An 18,333-nucleotide genomic window follows, 5' to 3' on the forward strand; every position below is an offset into this window, starting at 1 on the left:
CTCCTTCAGCAGCCTACTCTTGTGACATAATTCCTAGAAGCTCAGCCTAGGTCTGTTTCCTCAGCCCTCCCATCGATTCTGTGACCTATCTATACTCATTCACCAATTCCTTCTGTTTAATACCTAAAGAAGATTTCATTGCCTACAGCCAAGAATCTTGACCTATACAGAATTTGGCAGCTAGAAGTAAGGCGCAGCAAGTCAAAGGCCCTAAATCTGGGGTTGGCTTAGTTGAGGAGGTAGGGCTTTGGGCAGTGAGACTTTTGCCAACAGAGGTCAAGATGAGGTTGAGACTTCCTGCCACAGAGACGAAGGTGGTAGAACTTCAGAGTGCTAGCATGTGTTGGCTGCTTCTTGCCTCTTTTCAGCAAAGCCCTAAAGAGATATGTGACTTGGACTAAGGTTAACACGTCTGCAGTGATGCAAGGGAAAATAGCTTTGCTGAGAGAATTGCTCTTTGTCTACCATATAAATTGACCAAGACCCAAATCTGGAGCCCTGAATAATTGAAAAAGTCAAGTACTACTGTACTCCAAAGTGAAACATTTATAAGTAAAGGCTCTGAGGGAGCTACTAAAACTTTCTCAACCTTTTTCAAGTACGTTCCCTTAGAATTTTCTGCCAAATAATAGGAGCCATCCTAGGGGAAGAGACCAGATTAAGACTATTGCCATTCCATGCAAGCCTACAGTGTCAAAGGATCTCAAGGAGGTACCATTCCTGTGAGAACAAAGAGGATGGAGAGCACACAGAGGCCAGCAAGTAAATGATGAGGTTCTTTGTTAAAAACAATGTATTTTACCTTGGTTAAAACTGTCCATGGAAATGACTGAAGACAACAGACCAGAAACTTACTAAATTTTTAGGAATCCACTTGGCCAAGAAACAGAACAAAACAACAACAAAAACCCAAACCTGGCTTGCAACAGATCTATACTGTTACAGATCTGTACTCTAATTCCCAAGCCTGCCCCCAGACACAATTATAGGAAATAAACTGCTAAGGCTGCCCAGCCTCCAAGAAGGATATACTTTCCAATGCCCATGCAGACTGTGTCTGAAAATTAATGTACAATAAAAACCACCCAGAAAGTAAAACCAAGGCCCCCTGAGGACATTAGATAAAGAAATTCCCCTCAGAAAGGTGAATCAGGGGTTGCCTGATGGGCAAATCAAGGAATATATTCATGAACTACAGCAGAGAGATTTAATTATTTTTGCCAAGCAGTACTTTCCAATTGCTATGGATCAGTGGCCACTGTATTTCTAATTCTCCCCTTTTCTAAAAGATCAATTTTAGGGGTCCTGGGCATGGTGGCTCACACCAAGTGATTCCAGTGCTTTGGGAGGCTGAGGGGAGAAGATTGCTTGAGACCAGGAGTTTAAGACCAGCCTGAGCAACGTAGCAATACTTCATCTCTACAAAAAAAATGTTTAGCCAGGCGTTCGTGGCGTGTGCCTGTAGTCCTAGCTACTAGGGAGACTGAGGTGGAAGATCACTTGAGCCCAGGAGTTCAAGGCTGCAGTAAGCTGTGATCATACCACTGTACCCTAGACCAGACAACACAGTAAGACCCTGTCTCTAAAAAGCTTCAAAGTGAGTTTTCCTGCACCTTTGCATTATGCATCTGGCACTCTTGGGGCAGAAAACTTGTCTTTCAGTTTGTAGGTGGCCAGAACACAAGGAGCCACACCCTAACATGACAGAGGGGACTGTCTCCAGATAGCATGGTCTTTCATCTAATATGCAATAATGGGCTGGATTTCTAGTGGTTTCTCTTCAGGGAGAGAGGGGTGAGTGTTTTCTATCTCGGAAGAAGACGGTACACAGAAATTTAGGTAGCCAACAAGGGTGGCTGAGGTTCAAATTGAAAGTTGCCTACCAAACATTCCCTCTTCCCTTCTTCCTTAGTAAAATAATCCAACTTTATCTGGTCACATTGCCACATGGACTTCTCAGCCTCCCTAGCAGCTAGGTGTGGCCATCAGTGTGACCCAGTTCTGGTCGAGACATAAGTTCAGGTGCTGCTGGTTCTGGAAAATGGCCTCAGGGAAGCTGACTCAAGCAGAGAAAGTCCAGTTTCTTGCCTTCCCCACTGCCTCCAGGAGCAAACTTGAACAGTGAGAGTGAGGTAACCTGAGGATAAAAATCATGCACTGAGGATAGCAGAGCAGAAAGATAGGAACCTGGACACCACCTACTTCTAGACTTCTTTTATGTAAGAAAAAAACTCCTATTTAGTTTAAACCACTGTTATCTTTGGTTTTTCTGTTATATGTAACAGAACCTAATCTTAAATGATAAAGTATAGAGCAAAATAAAAAAGAATGAAAAATGACCTGAAATGGTAGCAAAAATGATTCAGGTGAAGAATTTCTAGCAGTTGAGGTTGCCAAAAGTAGAAAAAAGTTACCAGGAAACACAGGGAAATACTATGGCCTTTTCAGAATTGTTAATATCAAAGAAATATTTATTGAAAGAAAGAATGATAAGCACCCATAAAAGAATATCTACGTTTATGAGTGAGAGCAATCTAATTTAAAAGCAAGAGGCAGAGTTTTCTCACTTAAATAGCTCCTAATAGTTTCACTAAATTATGGCATAAAGCCACTTAATTAAATCACTAAAGGAGAACAAAACAAAAAAAAAAAAATAGAAGAGACGTGTGAATGTGAGAGCAGAGAGCAGACAGTGAGTTTGTTTTCTTCCTGGTTCTGATAGACTTCAATCCTTTAATATCTGTGTCCCCAAAAAAGTGTTTTCATTTAAAAAGTATCTTCCTTTATTTCAAATATGCTTTTAAAATATTTATTGAGCAGAGAAAAAGGAAGGGAGCTAAAAAGATGAAATAGATGTTGAGTTAACAGCTTTCTTCCGAGCTCTGGTGGACTTCAGACTTTAAATGTCTGTTGGAAAAAAAAAAAAGTTCTTATTTTAAAAGTATCTTCCTTTATTCTGAATGTTCTTTCATACACAAATATACTTGTTTTAAAAAATATGCTTAGCTAATCATAGATTACAATTTTTAAAAACATGTTCTCTGGTAAGATTAATATAATTAGAAAGAATTACAAATAATTTTGAAATAAATCATTTTACCATAAATATGCTTATCAAATCATACAAATGATACAGCACTTAAAATTTGCTGCTGCATAAAACTTTTGGAGGCATTTTCATTTTTCTGTAATCTAAATTGCTCTAAAACTAGAAAAAACACACAGAAAATAACATACTATCTTCATGACTTGAAATTATATTTGTAATAAATGTGGACTTCAATTGATACAATAATTTATTTTCCTAAATAAATAATCAAACAAAATTACATACGTGGCTCAAACTTCAATTCTCCAGCTGGCCCTGATGGAGGAATTCCTTGTTGTAATTTTTTTTGTTCCATCTGCTGTATGACCTGGTGAATAGAAAACGAAAGTTAAAAGTATAACTTGATTTTCTACCATATGTGTGACCTTTGACAAAGCACAACAAAGTAACTGAAAATTGTTTTCTAAAACAAAGATATTCAAATGATAAGATTTAGATTTGACCAGGTGCAGTGGCTCACGCCTGTAGTCCCAACAATTTCAGAGGCCGAGGTGGGAGGATCACTTGAGGCCAGGAGTTCGAGACCAGCCTCAGCAACATAGTGAGACCTGGTCTCTACAAAATATATTAACATTAGCCAGGAACACTGGCATACACCTGTAGTCCTAGCTACTGGGGAGGCTGATGTGGGAGGATCACTTAAGCCCAGGAGTTTGAGGCTGCAGTGAACTATGATCACAGCACTGTACTCCAGCCTGGGAGACAGGCTGTCTCAAAATAAAATAAAGTAATATAAAATAAAATTTAGATTAATATTCCACAAAGCAGTTTTAAAGTATTAAAATTTAAAATACTATAGCAATAGCAGGGTACTATAGTACAATGAAATATGTTACAAAAACTCAGGCTTTTAACAAAGAACCTAAAATCTTTTTTAATGCCATAATCTTTTGACAAAATGCCACCTGATGATATTCCAGCTTCTGAGCCTCCAGTTGATCATGCTGACGTTGTAGCTCTTCTTTTTGTTTCTGAAGCTCATCTGCCTTCTTCTTAAGTTCATTTTCTTGTAAAGCAATAATATTTTCATATTCTTTTAGTTCTTCCTCTGTGAAGAACTGTTGCTGATCTAATGTCTAAAAGAAAAAAAATGAGGAAAGAATAATCTCAAAACTACAACAATAAAGTCTGATTGAGCTTTAAAATTCTATGGTTAGCAAAGTATAAAAGAGTATCTATAGGATTATGCCTTTGGGGTAAGAAGGAAGGGGAAATAAGTAATATATATGTATGTACTCATTTGAACAAAAGAAAAAACAGGAAGAGAAACTCAGAGATTCTCTTCTGGGATTGACGACTAAAGGCAAAGAGTGAGAACTGGGTAAAAGAGACAAAGAGAATGTGGAAAGAGAAATAAAATTTATCATTCCCCCCCAATCCTCACTGAAACACCAAATTTTAACAGCTGTCTGCACAAAGAAAAGCACAAGAAACAAACATCAGGTGAGCACTCACAGTACCTGGTTTCAACTTCATATCACCTACAAAGACATTGAGAAGGGCCAAAGAGACAGTCTTGAATCACCTATGCCACCTCTCCCCCACTCCCTCACAGCAGACCTGCAGCACAGAGAGTCTGTGCCCTCTGGGGAAGGAGCATAGCGACTAGGGGACTTTACATTGAACTCAGTGCTGCCCTGTCACAGCAGAGAATAAAGGTGTGCTGGGCTCCACCAGTGACCATGCATACGAGCATTTGAACCAGCCCTAGCCAGAGGAGAATCGCCCATGCCAGCAATGGGTACTGAATTGCCTGGCAAGCCTCACCATGTGGGCTGAAGTGCTCTGGGGCCCTAGGTAAACTTGAAAGGCAGTCTAGGAAAGAAGGACTATAATTCCTAGGCAACTCCTAGTGCTAGGCTGGGCTGAGAGACAGTGAACTAGGGTAGCAGGTGACCAGGGGAGATACCAGCTGGTGAGGCTAAGGGGATGCTTGTGCTACCCCTCCCCCAACCTCAGGCAGTACAGCTTGTGGCTATGAAAGTGATTCCTTTCTTGAGGAAAGGAGAAGAAAAAGTAAAGAGGGCTTTGTTTTACATCTTGGATACCAGCTAAGCCACAGTAGGATAGGGCACCAGGCAGAATTGTGAGGTCCTGATTAGGGCACCAGGCAGAATTGTGAGGTCCTGATTCCAGGCCCTAACTCCCAGGTGACATTTCTAGACATACCCTGGCCCAAAAGGAAAACTGCTGCCTTAAGGGAGCAGTCCTGGCAGGCTTCATCACTTGCTGAGTGAAGAGCCCTTGGGCCCTGAATAACCAGGGGCAAGACCCAGGGAGTATGCTCTGGGTCTCGGGCTCTGAGACGTGCTGGCTTTGGGGTGACCCAGCACATTCCCAGCTGTAGTGGCTATGGTGAGAGACCCCTGTTTGAGGAAAGCAGAGGGGAAGTAAAGGTGATTTTTGTCTTGCACCCTAGGTACCAGTTTGGCCACAACAGGGTAGAGCAACAAGCAGGCTTTTGGGGTCCCCAAGTCCAGGCCTTGGCTCTTGGACAGCATTTCTGGACTCGCCTTGGGCCAGAGGGAAGCCAACTTCCCTGAAGGATAAAGGCCTGGCAGCATTTACTGCAAGGTGACAGAAAAGCCCTTGGGCTTTCAGTAAATATTAGCAGTGGCTGGCAGAACCCCGTGTGGACCAGAGGTGGTGGTGGCAATGGCCACAGGGAGAGCGTCCTCTGCCTGTGGAAAGAGGAGTGAAGAGCAGGAAGGCTTTTGTACTGTGGTTTGAGTGCCAGCTTAGCCACAGTAAAATAGAACATCAAGTAAATTGCCAGGGTTTTTTACTCCATTTCCTGGCTTCCAGACAGCATCTCTGGACACACTCAGGATCTGGGGGAACTTGCCACCATGAAGGAAAGGGCCTTGGGCAAGGCCCAGTGCCATGTTGGCTTCAGGCTTGACCCAGCACAGTTCCATGGTGATGCCCATAAGGGTACTTGCATCACCACACCTCCAGTTCCAGGTGGCTCAGCACACAGATAGAGACCATTTGTTTGGAAGAAAGCAAGGGAAAAGAACAAGAGTCTCTGCCTGGTAATCTAGAGAATTCTTCCGGATCTTATCCAAGACCACCAAGGTGGTACTTTTAAGAGTCTGCAAAAATCACAGAATTACTAGACTTTGGGCCCAAGTCCCGTGGAATACCTGGAAAGCTTTCCAAAGAAGGACATGCACAAACAAGCCCAGAATATGAAGATTACAATAACTTTCTAACTCTTCAATGCTCCGACACCAACAAACATCTACACACATCACCACCACCCAGGAAAACATGACCTAACCAAATGAATTAAATAAGGTTTCAGGTTCCAATCCCGGAGAACCAGAGATATATGACCTTTCAGATACAGAATTCAAAACAGCTGTGTTGAGGAAACTCAAAGAAATTCAAGATAACACAGAGAAGGAATTCAGAATTCTATCAGATAAATTTAACAAAGAGATCAAAATAATTAGAAAGAATCAAGCAGAAATTCTAGAGCTAAAAAATGGAATGGACATGCTGACGAATGCATCAGAGTCTCTTAATAGCAGAACTGATCAAGCAGAAGAAAGAATTACTGAGCTTGAAGACAGGCTATTTGAAAATACAGAGGACGCAAAGGAAAGAGAATGAAAAACAATGAAAGCATGCTTACAAGATCTAGAAAACAGCCTCAAAAGGGCAAATATAGGAGTTTTATTGGCCTTAAAGAGGAGGCAGAGAAAGAGATAAGAGTAGACAGTTTATTCAAAGGAATACTATCAGAAATATTTCAACATTCAAGTGCAAAAAGGTTATAGAACACCAAGCAGATTTAACTCACGTCAGACTACCTCAAGGCATTTAATAATCAAACTACCAAAGGTCAAGTACAAAGAAATGATCCTGGCCAGGCGTAGTGGCTCGCACCTGTAATCTCAGCACTTTGGGAGGCAGAGGTGGGCAGATCACTTGAGACCAGGATTTCAAGACCAGTCTGGCCAACATGGAAAAACCTCATCTCACCTAAAAATATAAAAATTAGCCAGATGTGGTGGCACACAGCTGTAATTCCAGCTGCTTAGGAGCCTAAACCACAAGAATCACTTGAACCTGAGAGGCAGAAGTTGCAGTGAGCCAAGATCACACCACTGCATTCCAGCTGGGGTAAGAGAGCAAGACTCTGTCTCAGGTGGCAGATTTTTCCGTGGAAATCTTACAGGCCAAGAGAGACTGGTATGAAATATTTGCAGCACTGGTAGGAAAAAATTATTTTTACCCTAGAATAGTATATTCACTGAAAATATCCTTTAAGCATGAAGGAGAAATAAAGACCTTCTCAGATAAACAAAAACTGAGGGATTGCATCAACACCAGACCTGTCCTATAAGAAATGTGAAAGGTAGTTCTTCAATCTGAAAGAAAAGGATGTTAATGAGAACAAAGAAATCATCTGAAGGTACAAAACTCACTGGTAACAGTAAGCACACAGAAAAACACAGAATAATATCACACTGTAATTGCTGTATATAAACTTCTCTTGACTTAAGTAGAAAGGCCAAACAAGGAACCAATCAAAAATAACTAAAAATAAATAAAATGATAACTACAACTTTTCAAGACAGGCAATAAAATAAGATATAAAAAGTACAGTTGGGAGCGGTGGCTCAGGCCTGTAATCCCAGCACTTTGGGAGGCCGAGGCAGGCAGATCACTTGAGGTTGGGAGTTCGAGACCAGCCTGACCAACATGGAGAAACCCCATCTCTATCAAAAATACAAAAAATTAGCCGGGCATGGTGGCACATGCATGTAATCCCAGCTACTCAGGAGGCTGAGGCAGGAGAATCACTTGAACCCAGGAGGCAGAGGTGGTGGTGGGCTGAGATAGCGCCATTACACTCCAGTCTGGGTAATAAGAGCAAAACTCTGACTCAACAACAACAACAAAAAAAACAAAGTAACAATGAGGCCAGGCGCGGTGGCTCATGCCTGTAATCCCGGCACTTTGGGAGGCTGAGGTGGGCAGATCACCTGAGGTTGGGAGTTTGAGACCAGCCTGACCAACATGGAGAAATCCTATCTCTACTATAAATACAAAATTAGCTGGGCATGGTGGTGCATGCCTGTAATCCCAGCTACTTAGGAGGCTGAGGCATGAGAATCGCTTGACCCCAGGAGGCGGAGGTTGTAATGAGCTGAGGTCTTGCCATTGCACTCCAGCCTGCGCAACGAGAGTGAAACTCTGTCTCAAAAAAAAAAAAAAAAGTAACAAAAAGTTAAAAAGCAGGGGGATAAAGTGAAAGTGTAAAGTATTTATTTTCTTTTTGCATGGTTGTTTATGCAATCAGTGTTGTCATCAATTTAAAATAATGGGTTATAAAATATTATTTGCAGGCCTCATGGTAATCTCAAATCTAAAAACATACAATTGATACACATACAAAAAAAGCAAGAAATTAGAGCATGCCACCAGAGAAAATCAGCTTCACAGAAAGGAAGACAGGAAGGAAGAAAAAGAAGACAGCAAAACAACCAGAAAAATAACGAAATGGCAGGAGTAAGTCCCTACTTATCAGTAATAATAACTTCGAAAGTAAATCAACTAAACTTTTCAATCAAGATATAGAGTGTCTGAATAAATGAAAAAACAAGACCCAATGATCTGTTGCCTAAAAGAAACACACTTCACCTATAAAGATATACAGACTGAAAATAAAGAGATGGAAACAGATATTCCCTGCCAATGGAAACCAAAAAACAGCAGGAGTAGCAAGAGCAGTACTTATATCAGACAAAACAGAGGTCAAGATAAAAACTAAGAAGAGACAAAGAAAATGATAAATGGGTCCATTGAGCAAGAAGATATAATGATTATAAACAGATATGTACCCAACACTAGAACATCCAGATATATTAAGCAAATATTATTAGACCTAAAGACAAAGACAGGCCTCAATGCAATAACAGCTGAAGATTTCAACACCCCACTTTCAGCATTAGACAGAACTCCCAGACAGAAAATCAACAAAGTAACATTGGACACAGTCTACACTATAGATCAAATGGATCTAATAGATATTTAACAAACATTTCATCCAACAGCTATAGAGTACACATTTTTCTCCTTAGCACATAGATCGTTCTCAAAGATAGACAATATGGGCCAGGCACGGTGGCTCACACCTGTAATCCCAGCACTTTGGAAGGCCGAAGTGGGTGGATCACTTGAAGTCAGGAGTTCAAGACCAGCCTGACCAATATGGTAAACTCCATCTCTACTAAAAAGATACAAAAATTAGCCGAGCATTGTGACACACATCTTTAATCCCAGCTACTCAGGAGGCTGAGATAAGAGAATCGCTTGAACCCAGGAGGCAGAGGTTGCAGTGAGCCAAGATCTCCCCACTGCACTCTGGCCTGGGCAACAGACTGAGGCTCTGTCTCAAAAATAAATAAATAAATAGACAAATAGACAATATGGTAGGTCACAAAACAAGTCTTAAAACATTCTGCTGAGCATGGTGGCTCATGCCAGTAATCCCAGCACTTTGGGAAGCCAAGGTGAGCGGATTACTTGAGGTTGGGAGTTCAAGACTAGCCTGGCCAGCATGGTGAAACCCCATCCCTACTAAAAATACAAAAATTAGCTGGGTGTGGTGGCATGCGCCTGTAATTCCAGCTACTTGGGAGGCTGAGGCACAAGAATTGCTTGAACCTGGAAGGTGAAGGTTGCAGTGAGCTGACATAGTGCCACTGCACTCCAGCCTGGGCAACAGAACAAGACTTTGTCTCAAAAAAAAAAAAAATTCATAAAATAGAAATAATATTAAGCATCTTCTCTGATCACAATGGAATAAAACTATAAATTGATAATAAGAGGAATTTTGGAAACTATACAAACACATGGAAATGAAACAGTATGCTCCCGAATAACCGGTAGGTCAATGAAAAAATTAAGAAGGAAATTGAAACATTTCTTGAAACAAATGATAATGGAAACAACATACCAAATGCAGTACGAAGAGGAAAATGTATAGTTATAACTGTCTGTATCAAAAAAAAGAAGAAAAATCTCAATAACCTAATAGTGCATCTTAACTAGAAAAGCAAGAGCAAACTAAATCCAAAAATAGTAGAAGAAACGAAAAAATAAAGATCAGAGTGGAAATAAATGAATATGAAATGAAGAAAACAATATAAAAGATCAATGAAACAAAAAGTTGGTTTTCTGAAGTTAAACAAAATTGACAAACCTTTAGCCACACTAAGAGACAAAGAGAGAAAACCCAAATAAATGAAATCAGAGATGAAAAAGGAGACATTACAACTGGTACTGCAGAAATTCAATGCATCATTAATGGCTACTACGAGCAACTATATGCCAATAAATTGGAAAATCTACAAGAAATGGACAAATTCCTAGACACATACAAACTACCAAGATTGAACTCAGAAGAAATCCAAAACCTGAACAGACCAATAACAAATAATGAGATCAAGGCCATAATAAAAAGTCTCCCAGCAAAAAAATACCCAGGACCCAATGGCTTCACTGCTGAATTCTACCAAACCTTTAAAGAAAAACTAATGCAAATCCTACTCAAACTATTCCAAAAACTAAAGGAGGAAGAAATACTTCCAAACTCATTTGACAAGGCTCGTACTACCCTGATACCAAAACCAGACAAAGTCACATCAAAAAAAGAAAAGTACAAGGCAATAGCTCTGGTGGATATCAATGCAAAAATACTCAACAAAATAATAGCAAACTGAGTTCAACAATACATTAAAAAGATCATACATCATGGCCAACTGGGATTTATCCCTGTGATGCAAGGATGGGTCAAAATACACAAATCAATATGATATATCATATCAACAAAAAGAAGAACAAAAACCATATGATCATTTCAATTGATGCTGAAAAAGCATTTGAAAAAATTCAACATCCCTTCATGATAAAAACCCTCAAAAAATGGGTATAGAAGGAACATACCTTGATATAATAAAAGGCATATACAACAGACCCACAGCTAATATCATACTGAATGGTAAAAACTGAAAGTCTTTCCTCTAAGATCTGGAACACAACAAGGATGTCCACCATCACCACTGTTATTCAATGTAATACTGGAAGTCCTAGCTAGATCAATCAGACAAGAAGAAGATATAAAGGGCATCCAAACAGGAATGGAAGAAGTCAAACTATCCTTGTTTGCAGATGATATGATCTTGTATTTGGGAAAAACCTAAAGACTCCACATACAAAAAAACTATTAGAACTGATAAATTTAGTAAATTTGCAGGATACAAAATCAACATACATAAATCAGCAGCATTTCTATATGCCAACAATAAAGCAATCTGAAAAAAGAAACTTAAAAATTAATCCCATTTACAATAGCCACAAATAAAATTAAATACATAGGAATTAACCAAAGAAGTTAAGATCTCTATAATGAAAACTATAAAACACAGATGAAAGAAACTGAAGAGGATATCAAAAAATGGAAAGATATTCCATGTTCAAAGATTGAAATAATCTATGTTGTGAAAATCTCCATATTACCCAAAGCAATCTACAAATTCAATGCAGTTCATATCAAAATGTCCAATGACATTTTTCACAGAAATAGATAAAACAATCCTAAAATTTATGTGAAACTACAAAAGACCTAGAATAACCAAAGCAAAAAGAACAAAACTGAAGGAATCACATCATCTGACTTCAAATTATCCTACAGAACTATAGTCACCAAAACACAATCGTACTGGTATAAAAACAGACTTACAGGCCCAATGGAACAGAATAGAAAACCCAGAAACAAACCCACACACCTACTGTAAACTCGTTTTTGAAAAGGGTGCCAAGAACATACATTGGGGAAAATACAATCTCTTCAATAAATGGTGCTGGAAAACTGAACATTCATATGCAGAAGAATGAAACTTGATACCTATATCTTGCCTTATACAAAAATCAAATCCAAACGGATTAAAGACTTAACTCTAAGACCTCAAACTATCAAACTACTACAAGAAAACATTGAGGAAACTCTCCAGAACATTGACCTGGACAAAACATTCTTGAGTAATACCCATAAGCACAGACAACCAAAGCAAAAATAGACAAATTAGATCACATCAAGTAAAAAAGCTTCTGCAGAGCAAAGCAAAAAATCAACAAAGTGAAGGGATAACCCACAGAATGAGGGAAAATATTTGCAAACTATGCATCTGATAAGGGATTAATAACTAGAATATATAAGGGGTTCAAACAACTCTATGGGAAATTATCTAATAATCTGACAAAAATGGGCAAAAGATTTGAGTAGACATATCTCAAAAGAAGACATTAAATGGCAAACAGGCATATGAAAAAGTGCTCAACATCACTGACCATCAGAGAAACACAAATCAAAACTACAATGAGATACCATCTCACCCCAGTTAAAATGGCTTTTATCCAAAAGACAGGCAATAACAAATGTTGGCAAGGATGTGGAAAAAAGGGAACCCTCGTACACTGTTGGTAGGAATGTAAATTAATACAACCACTATGGAGAACAGTGTGGAAGTTCCTCAAAAAATTAAAAATAGAGTTAACATATGACCCAGCAATCTTAATGCAATCTTAATCCAAAAGAAAGGAAATTGGTATATCAAAGAGATATCTGTGTTTCCATGTTTGTTGCAGTACTGTTCACAATGGCTTAGATTTGGAAGCAAGCTAAGCATCCATCAACAGATAAATGGATGAAGAAAATGTGGTACTTATATACAATGTAGTATTACTTCAGCCATAAAAAAAGAATGAGATTGTCATTTGCAACACCATGGATGGAACTGGAGGTCATTACGTTAAGTGAAATAAGCCAGGCACAGAAAGACAAATATCACATGTTCCTACTTATCTGTGGGATCTAAAAATCAAAATAATTGAACTCGTGGAGCTAGAGAATAGAAGGATGGTTACCAGAGGCTGGGAAAGGTGTGGAGTTGGGGAGTGGTGGGGACGGTTAATGGGTACCAAAAACAAATAGAATGAATAAAACCCAGTGTTTCATAGTACAACAGGGGGACTATAGTCAATAATAATTTAATTGTACATTTGAAAATAACTAAAAGAGTATAATTGGATTGCTTGTAACACAAAGGATAAATGCTTGAGGGGATGGATACTCAATTTTCCATTATGTAATTATTACACATCGCATGCCTCTACCAAAATATCTAAGTACCCCGTAAATATATACACATACTATGTATGCACACACAATAAATTTTAATTATTAAAAAAAAAGAAAAAACTTATCTGAATACACCTTTTCTGTATAGATTCAATTTTTGGAAACGTGTTAATGTTTCACATACTCAAGAAAAGAAAATTAAAATCAACAAGACAGGAAAATCCTAAAACTTGAATAGAAAAACAGAAGTAAATAAGTAGTACTTTTATTTTAAATGAATAAAATAACCCACGGAACAGAGAGGAAAAAAATGAACTAACCCAAGTAATTTTTGATCATAGTATTTGTACAATATGCCTTCATGTTAAAAATAACAACGACAAAATCTTTTTTTTTTTTTTGAGACAGAGTCTTGCTCTGTCATCCAGGCTGGAGTGCTGAGGTGCAATCTCGGCTCACTGCAACCCCCGTTTCCCAGGTTCAAGTGATTGTCCTGCCTCAGCCTTCCAAGCAGCTGGGATTACAGGAATGCGCCACCACTCCCCCTGCTAATTTTTGTATTTTTAATAGAGACAGGGTTTCACCATGTTGGCCAGGTGTCAAACTCCTTATATCAGGTGATCCGCCCCCTTTGGCCTCCCAAAGTGCTGAGATGTGCATGAGCTACTGCACTGGCCCCAACAACAACAAAATCTAAACAAAATTTAAAGTCTCATTTTACAGAGGCATGGATTAGTATTCTGAAACTTCTTGTACATTCTAGGATTGAGTGAATAAATGAAATATTTTTAAGGAAAAGGGAGTTAGGTTTTGCATGAAATATGGCAAAAGATAGAATGCTAAGTTGAAATCAAAGTCGTTGCACATATGTTCATTGCAGCACTCTTTACAATAGCAAACACATAGAATCAACCTAAATGCGCAACCTAAATGAGTAGATAAAGAAATGTGGTACATATACACCATGGAATACTATGCAGCCATAAAAAAGAACGAGATCACGTCCCCTGTAGGAACATGGATGAACCTGGAGGCCGGTATCTTTAGCAAACTAATGCAGAAACAGAAAACCAAATACTGCCGGGCGCGGTGGCTCAAGCCTGTAATCCCAGCACTTTGGGAGGCCGAGACAGGCGGATCAGGAGGTCAGGAGATCGAGACCATCTTGGCTAACTCGGTGAAACCCCGTCTCTACTAAAAAAAATACAAAAAACTAGCCGGGCGAGGTGGCGGGCGCCTGTAGTCCCAGCTACCCGGGAGGCTGAGGCAGGAGAATGGCGTGAACCCAGGAGGCGGAGCTTGTAGTGAGCTGAGATCCGGCCACTGCACTCCAGCCCGGGCGACAGAGCGAGACTCCGTCTCAAAAAAAAAAAAGAAAAAAAAAGAAAAAAAAAAAAAAGAAAACCAAATACTGCATGTTCTCACTTATAAGTAGGAGCTAAATAATGATAAACACATGGACACATAGAGAGGAACAACACACACTGGGGCCTATGGGAAGATAGAGGGCAGGAGGAGGAGGAGGATCAGGAAAAATAACTAATGGGTATGAGGGCTTAATACCTGGGTAATAAAATAATCTGTAAAACAAAACCCCACGACACGAGTTTATATATATAAACTATATAATAAACCTGCACACGTACCCCTGAACTTTAAAAAATTAAAATGAAAAAAAAAGAAGTCAGAGGTGTTGGATTGCAATTGGAGATATCAGTGTAAATTCATGAGTTTTAATATATATTGATAGATATGCAGAAATGAATATTATATAGGTGTGTATATGTGTGTATGTGTGCATGTATGTGTGTACATATACACATCTATATTATATACATATACTTTTAATTCCCCAGCTCTGTCATCTGACAAGACCTTGGAAGCAATGACACTGCAGTAGCAAGGAGCACATCCAGAGCCCAGATCTTGGTCTGCAGTATCCATCTCCACTAAAAGGAACCAGGGCTCCTCAGAAAAATGGGTCACTCTGGGTTGGGTGAGGGAAAGGATAAGGTAAGTCTTGAACATCCTGATATACTAAAAGTAAGAAAGTCTCCAAAGAATGATTTGGACATGTCAGAAGGACACAAAAGCCAGTCTGAAGAAACTCTCACTGGCCAAGTCTGGGACAATTTGAGTATGGAAACAATGATGGTAAAGATTAGAGCTTATTGAATAAAAGAAACAACGAGTCTACACCAATATAAATAGAAGGTCAAGGGGGAAGGAATAGCTTTTCATTACAGTAGAAAGCCAACTAACAAATGTAGAAGGGATGATCAGGTAGAAAATCTCCATTTGTCTACCATCACAGTAATAATTCTAGCTAGAATCATCAATGGACATCATAATACATTCACATATTCTCAAAGTTTTTTTTTAAATTTTTTTATTTTTAGAGACAGGGTCTCACTACATTGCCCAGACTGGTCTCAAACTCCTGGGCTCAAGCTGTCCTCCTGCCTCCTAAGTAGCTGGGCCTACAGGTGGGCACCACCATGCTCAGCTCTGATATGTTTAAAGAGTGTACATATTTTTAATGGTGGATTTATAAATTGGTATAAGTCTTTTGAAAAGCAATTTTGCAGAAGAATTCACCCTTCTCTATCCCTCTACTTATATCGGTGTAGACTCGTGTCTTCTTGTTTTATTCAATAAGTTCTAATCCTTATCATCATTATTTCCATGTTCAAATTGTCCCAGATTTGGCCAATGGGAGTTTCTTCAAACTGACTTTTGTGTCTTTGTGACATGTCTGTATCATTCTTTAGGGACTTCCTTGCTTTCAGTATATCAGGATGTTCAAGCCTTAAAAGCCTTAAAAATATTCCCTGGGTCCTGGTAATGCTACACTGAGAATCTACCCCATAAAACAACCCTAATCACATAAAAAGCTTTATACAAAAATGTATTTGTAGCAGCATTTTCTTTTTAAAATAGCATTAAAAAATGAAATAATCTAAATGTATAACCCTGAAAAAATGTTTATATACCTCCATAGCTTTTAAAATAAGGCTTACAAATATTACGTGAAAAGATTTTTGATATGATGTTGAATGAATTTTTTTTTTTTTAAAGCTGACTTCTGTCTGGGCACAGTACTCACATCTGTAATCCCAGTACTTTGGGAGGCCAAGGCGGGCAGATTGCTTGAGCTCAGGAGTTCAAGACCAGCCTGGGCTACATGGCAAGATCCTGCCTCTATTAAAAATACAAAAAAAAAAAAGGAAGATCCAGGCATGGTGGTGCATGCCTGTGGTCTCAGCTACTCAGGAGGCTGAGGTGGGAGGATCACTTGAGCCGGGGTGGGTTGAAGGGCATTGGGGCAGAGGTTGCAGTGAGCTAAGATCACACCACTGTACTCCAGCCTGGGTGACAGAGCGAGAACCTGTCTTTACTTTTCCTAAAATTATTAAAAAAAAAAAAACAAAAAAAAAAAACGCTGACTTCTTTCCAGGCACAGTGGTTCACACATTTTGGGGAGGCTGAGGCAGGAGGATTCCTTGAGCTCAGGAGTTCGGGACTAGCCTGGGCAATATAGTGAGACCTGGTCTGTATTTATAAAATAAAAAAACAAAAACTGACTTCTGATTCTCTCACTATGGTGGGCTAGACAAGATACTTTTTAAAATACGAAAGGTAAAATAATAACTTTACGTCAAAAAATCTGGTAGACACCACCTTAGTAAAATGATTAAAGCTACCGTTACCAGTTATGGGGATCCTCAACATGTGCCTTCTAATAGGATACACTGAGCATCTCTTCTGTGGTATTCAAGGGACACTGTACAACATAATAGTCTGTCCTCTTGAAAAATTGTTTCAGATTGAAGGAGACTAGAAAGACATTACAACTGAATTCAATGTATCATCTTGGATTTTCTTTTGTTATAAAGAATATTGTTGGGAAAATTGACAAAATCTCATTAAGTCTAGAGATCGGAGAAGTCTAGAGATGTGTGTAGTATTGATAATTTTACTGTAATTATATAAGGTAAATCCTTGTTTGCAAGAAATAAACACTCAAGTATTTTAGGTTAAAGTGGCATGATGTGTAATTTACTCTCGAGCAATTCAAAACTTTATATATGTACATATATACATATGTTTATATATATACATACATATACATACGTACATACATTACAACATAATTATATGTTATACATATACACACATAGAGATTAAAAATAGAGAGGAGGGAAAAAGAGAGAAAGATAAAGCAAACATAGTTAAATGTGGTTGAAATGTATTCAGGGATTTTCTGTCTATTCCTGCAACTCTTGTAAATCTGAAATTACATCAAAATGTTAAGTATGTAATTATCTATTGATCTTCTAGTCTACCAGACACACTAAAGGGAATGTATATACAAATAATTTTAGCATTCTTCTTCTTCACTAAAGTCAAGAAACATTTCAAATGTTAAGACAAAAAACCAATACAAAAAGAGGTTGACTTTTCTGATGTCAAACTAAAGGGGCCAACTGTCCCAATTTGCCCAAAAATGTCTGGTTTTAGCAATGAAAAGTTCCACATCCTTGGAAATTCCTTAGTCCTAGGTAAACTAGAATAGCTGTTCACCGTTTCTCAAACAATTTTCTGGACAATTAAAATTTTAATTTAAATAGTAATCTTTTCAGTTTTTATGTAGAAAAAGACTATGTTCTTTCTTCCATCCATTTTGGTTGGTGCCTCTCAACTATTCTTTTCAAAGTTGTCTAAGCATTCATTGAAACACAGTTGACTGTGTTACAAGTTGATAAACTTTTCTGGAGCAATCTGCCAAGATATACTGAGAAATTTAAACAACTGTTCATAAATCTTAAGAATAGTTCTATTCCTGGGAGTTAATCCCAGGGAAATCATTATAGATTGCCCAAAAATGTGCGGAGAAATGGATAGTCATCATAGTGTCATTACAGTAAAATACTGGAATTTACCCAAAATGTCTAAATCTGGAGAAATGGATATATAAATTATGCTACAGCCATATAACTGCATGTTAGGTTGCCATTTTAAAAATCATGTTTTTGAAGAATGATATTAAAAAAGTTTGTGAAATATT

The 18,333-nt window shown here is 38.5% G+C and overlaps 1 protein-coding gene across 8 annotated transcripts in view; it reads right to left on the reverse strand.

Annotated features, from left to right (window-relative positions):
* Nucleotides 1–2,795: 2,795 nt before the first annotated feature.
* Nucleotides 2,796–18,333, reverse strand: part of LOC105486953 (nucleobindin 2) — a 56,348-nt gene continuing 40,810 nt past the window's right edge. For all 8 annotated transcript variants that reach the window (XM_011750143.3, XM_011750139.3, XM_024794471.2 and 5 more), the window contains 3 exons: nt 4,015–4,185; nt 3,335–3,416; nt 2,796–2,907 (listed from right to left, as the gene is read on the reverse strand). In XM_011750143.3, coding sequence (XP_011748445.1) covers nt 2,900–2,907; nt 3,335–3,416; nt 4,015–4,185 — 261 coding nt within the window. In that variant the 3' untranslated portion in view covers nt 2,796–2,899. The remainder of the gene's footprint in view (nt 2,908–3,334; nt 3,417–4,014; nt 4,186–18,333) is intronic.

This window comes from Macaca nemestrina, chromosome 12, assembly GCF_043159975.1.
Source record: "Macaca nemestrina isolate mMacNem1 chromosome 12, mMacNem.hap1, whole genome shotgun sequence".
NCBI classification, from domain to species: Eukaryota; Metazoa; Chordata; class Mammalia; order Primates; family Cercopithecidae; genus Macaca; species Macaca nemestrina.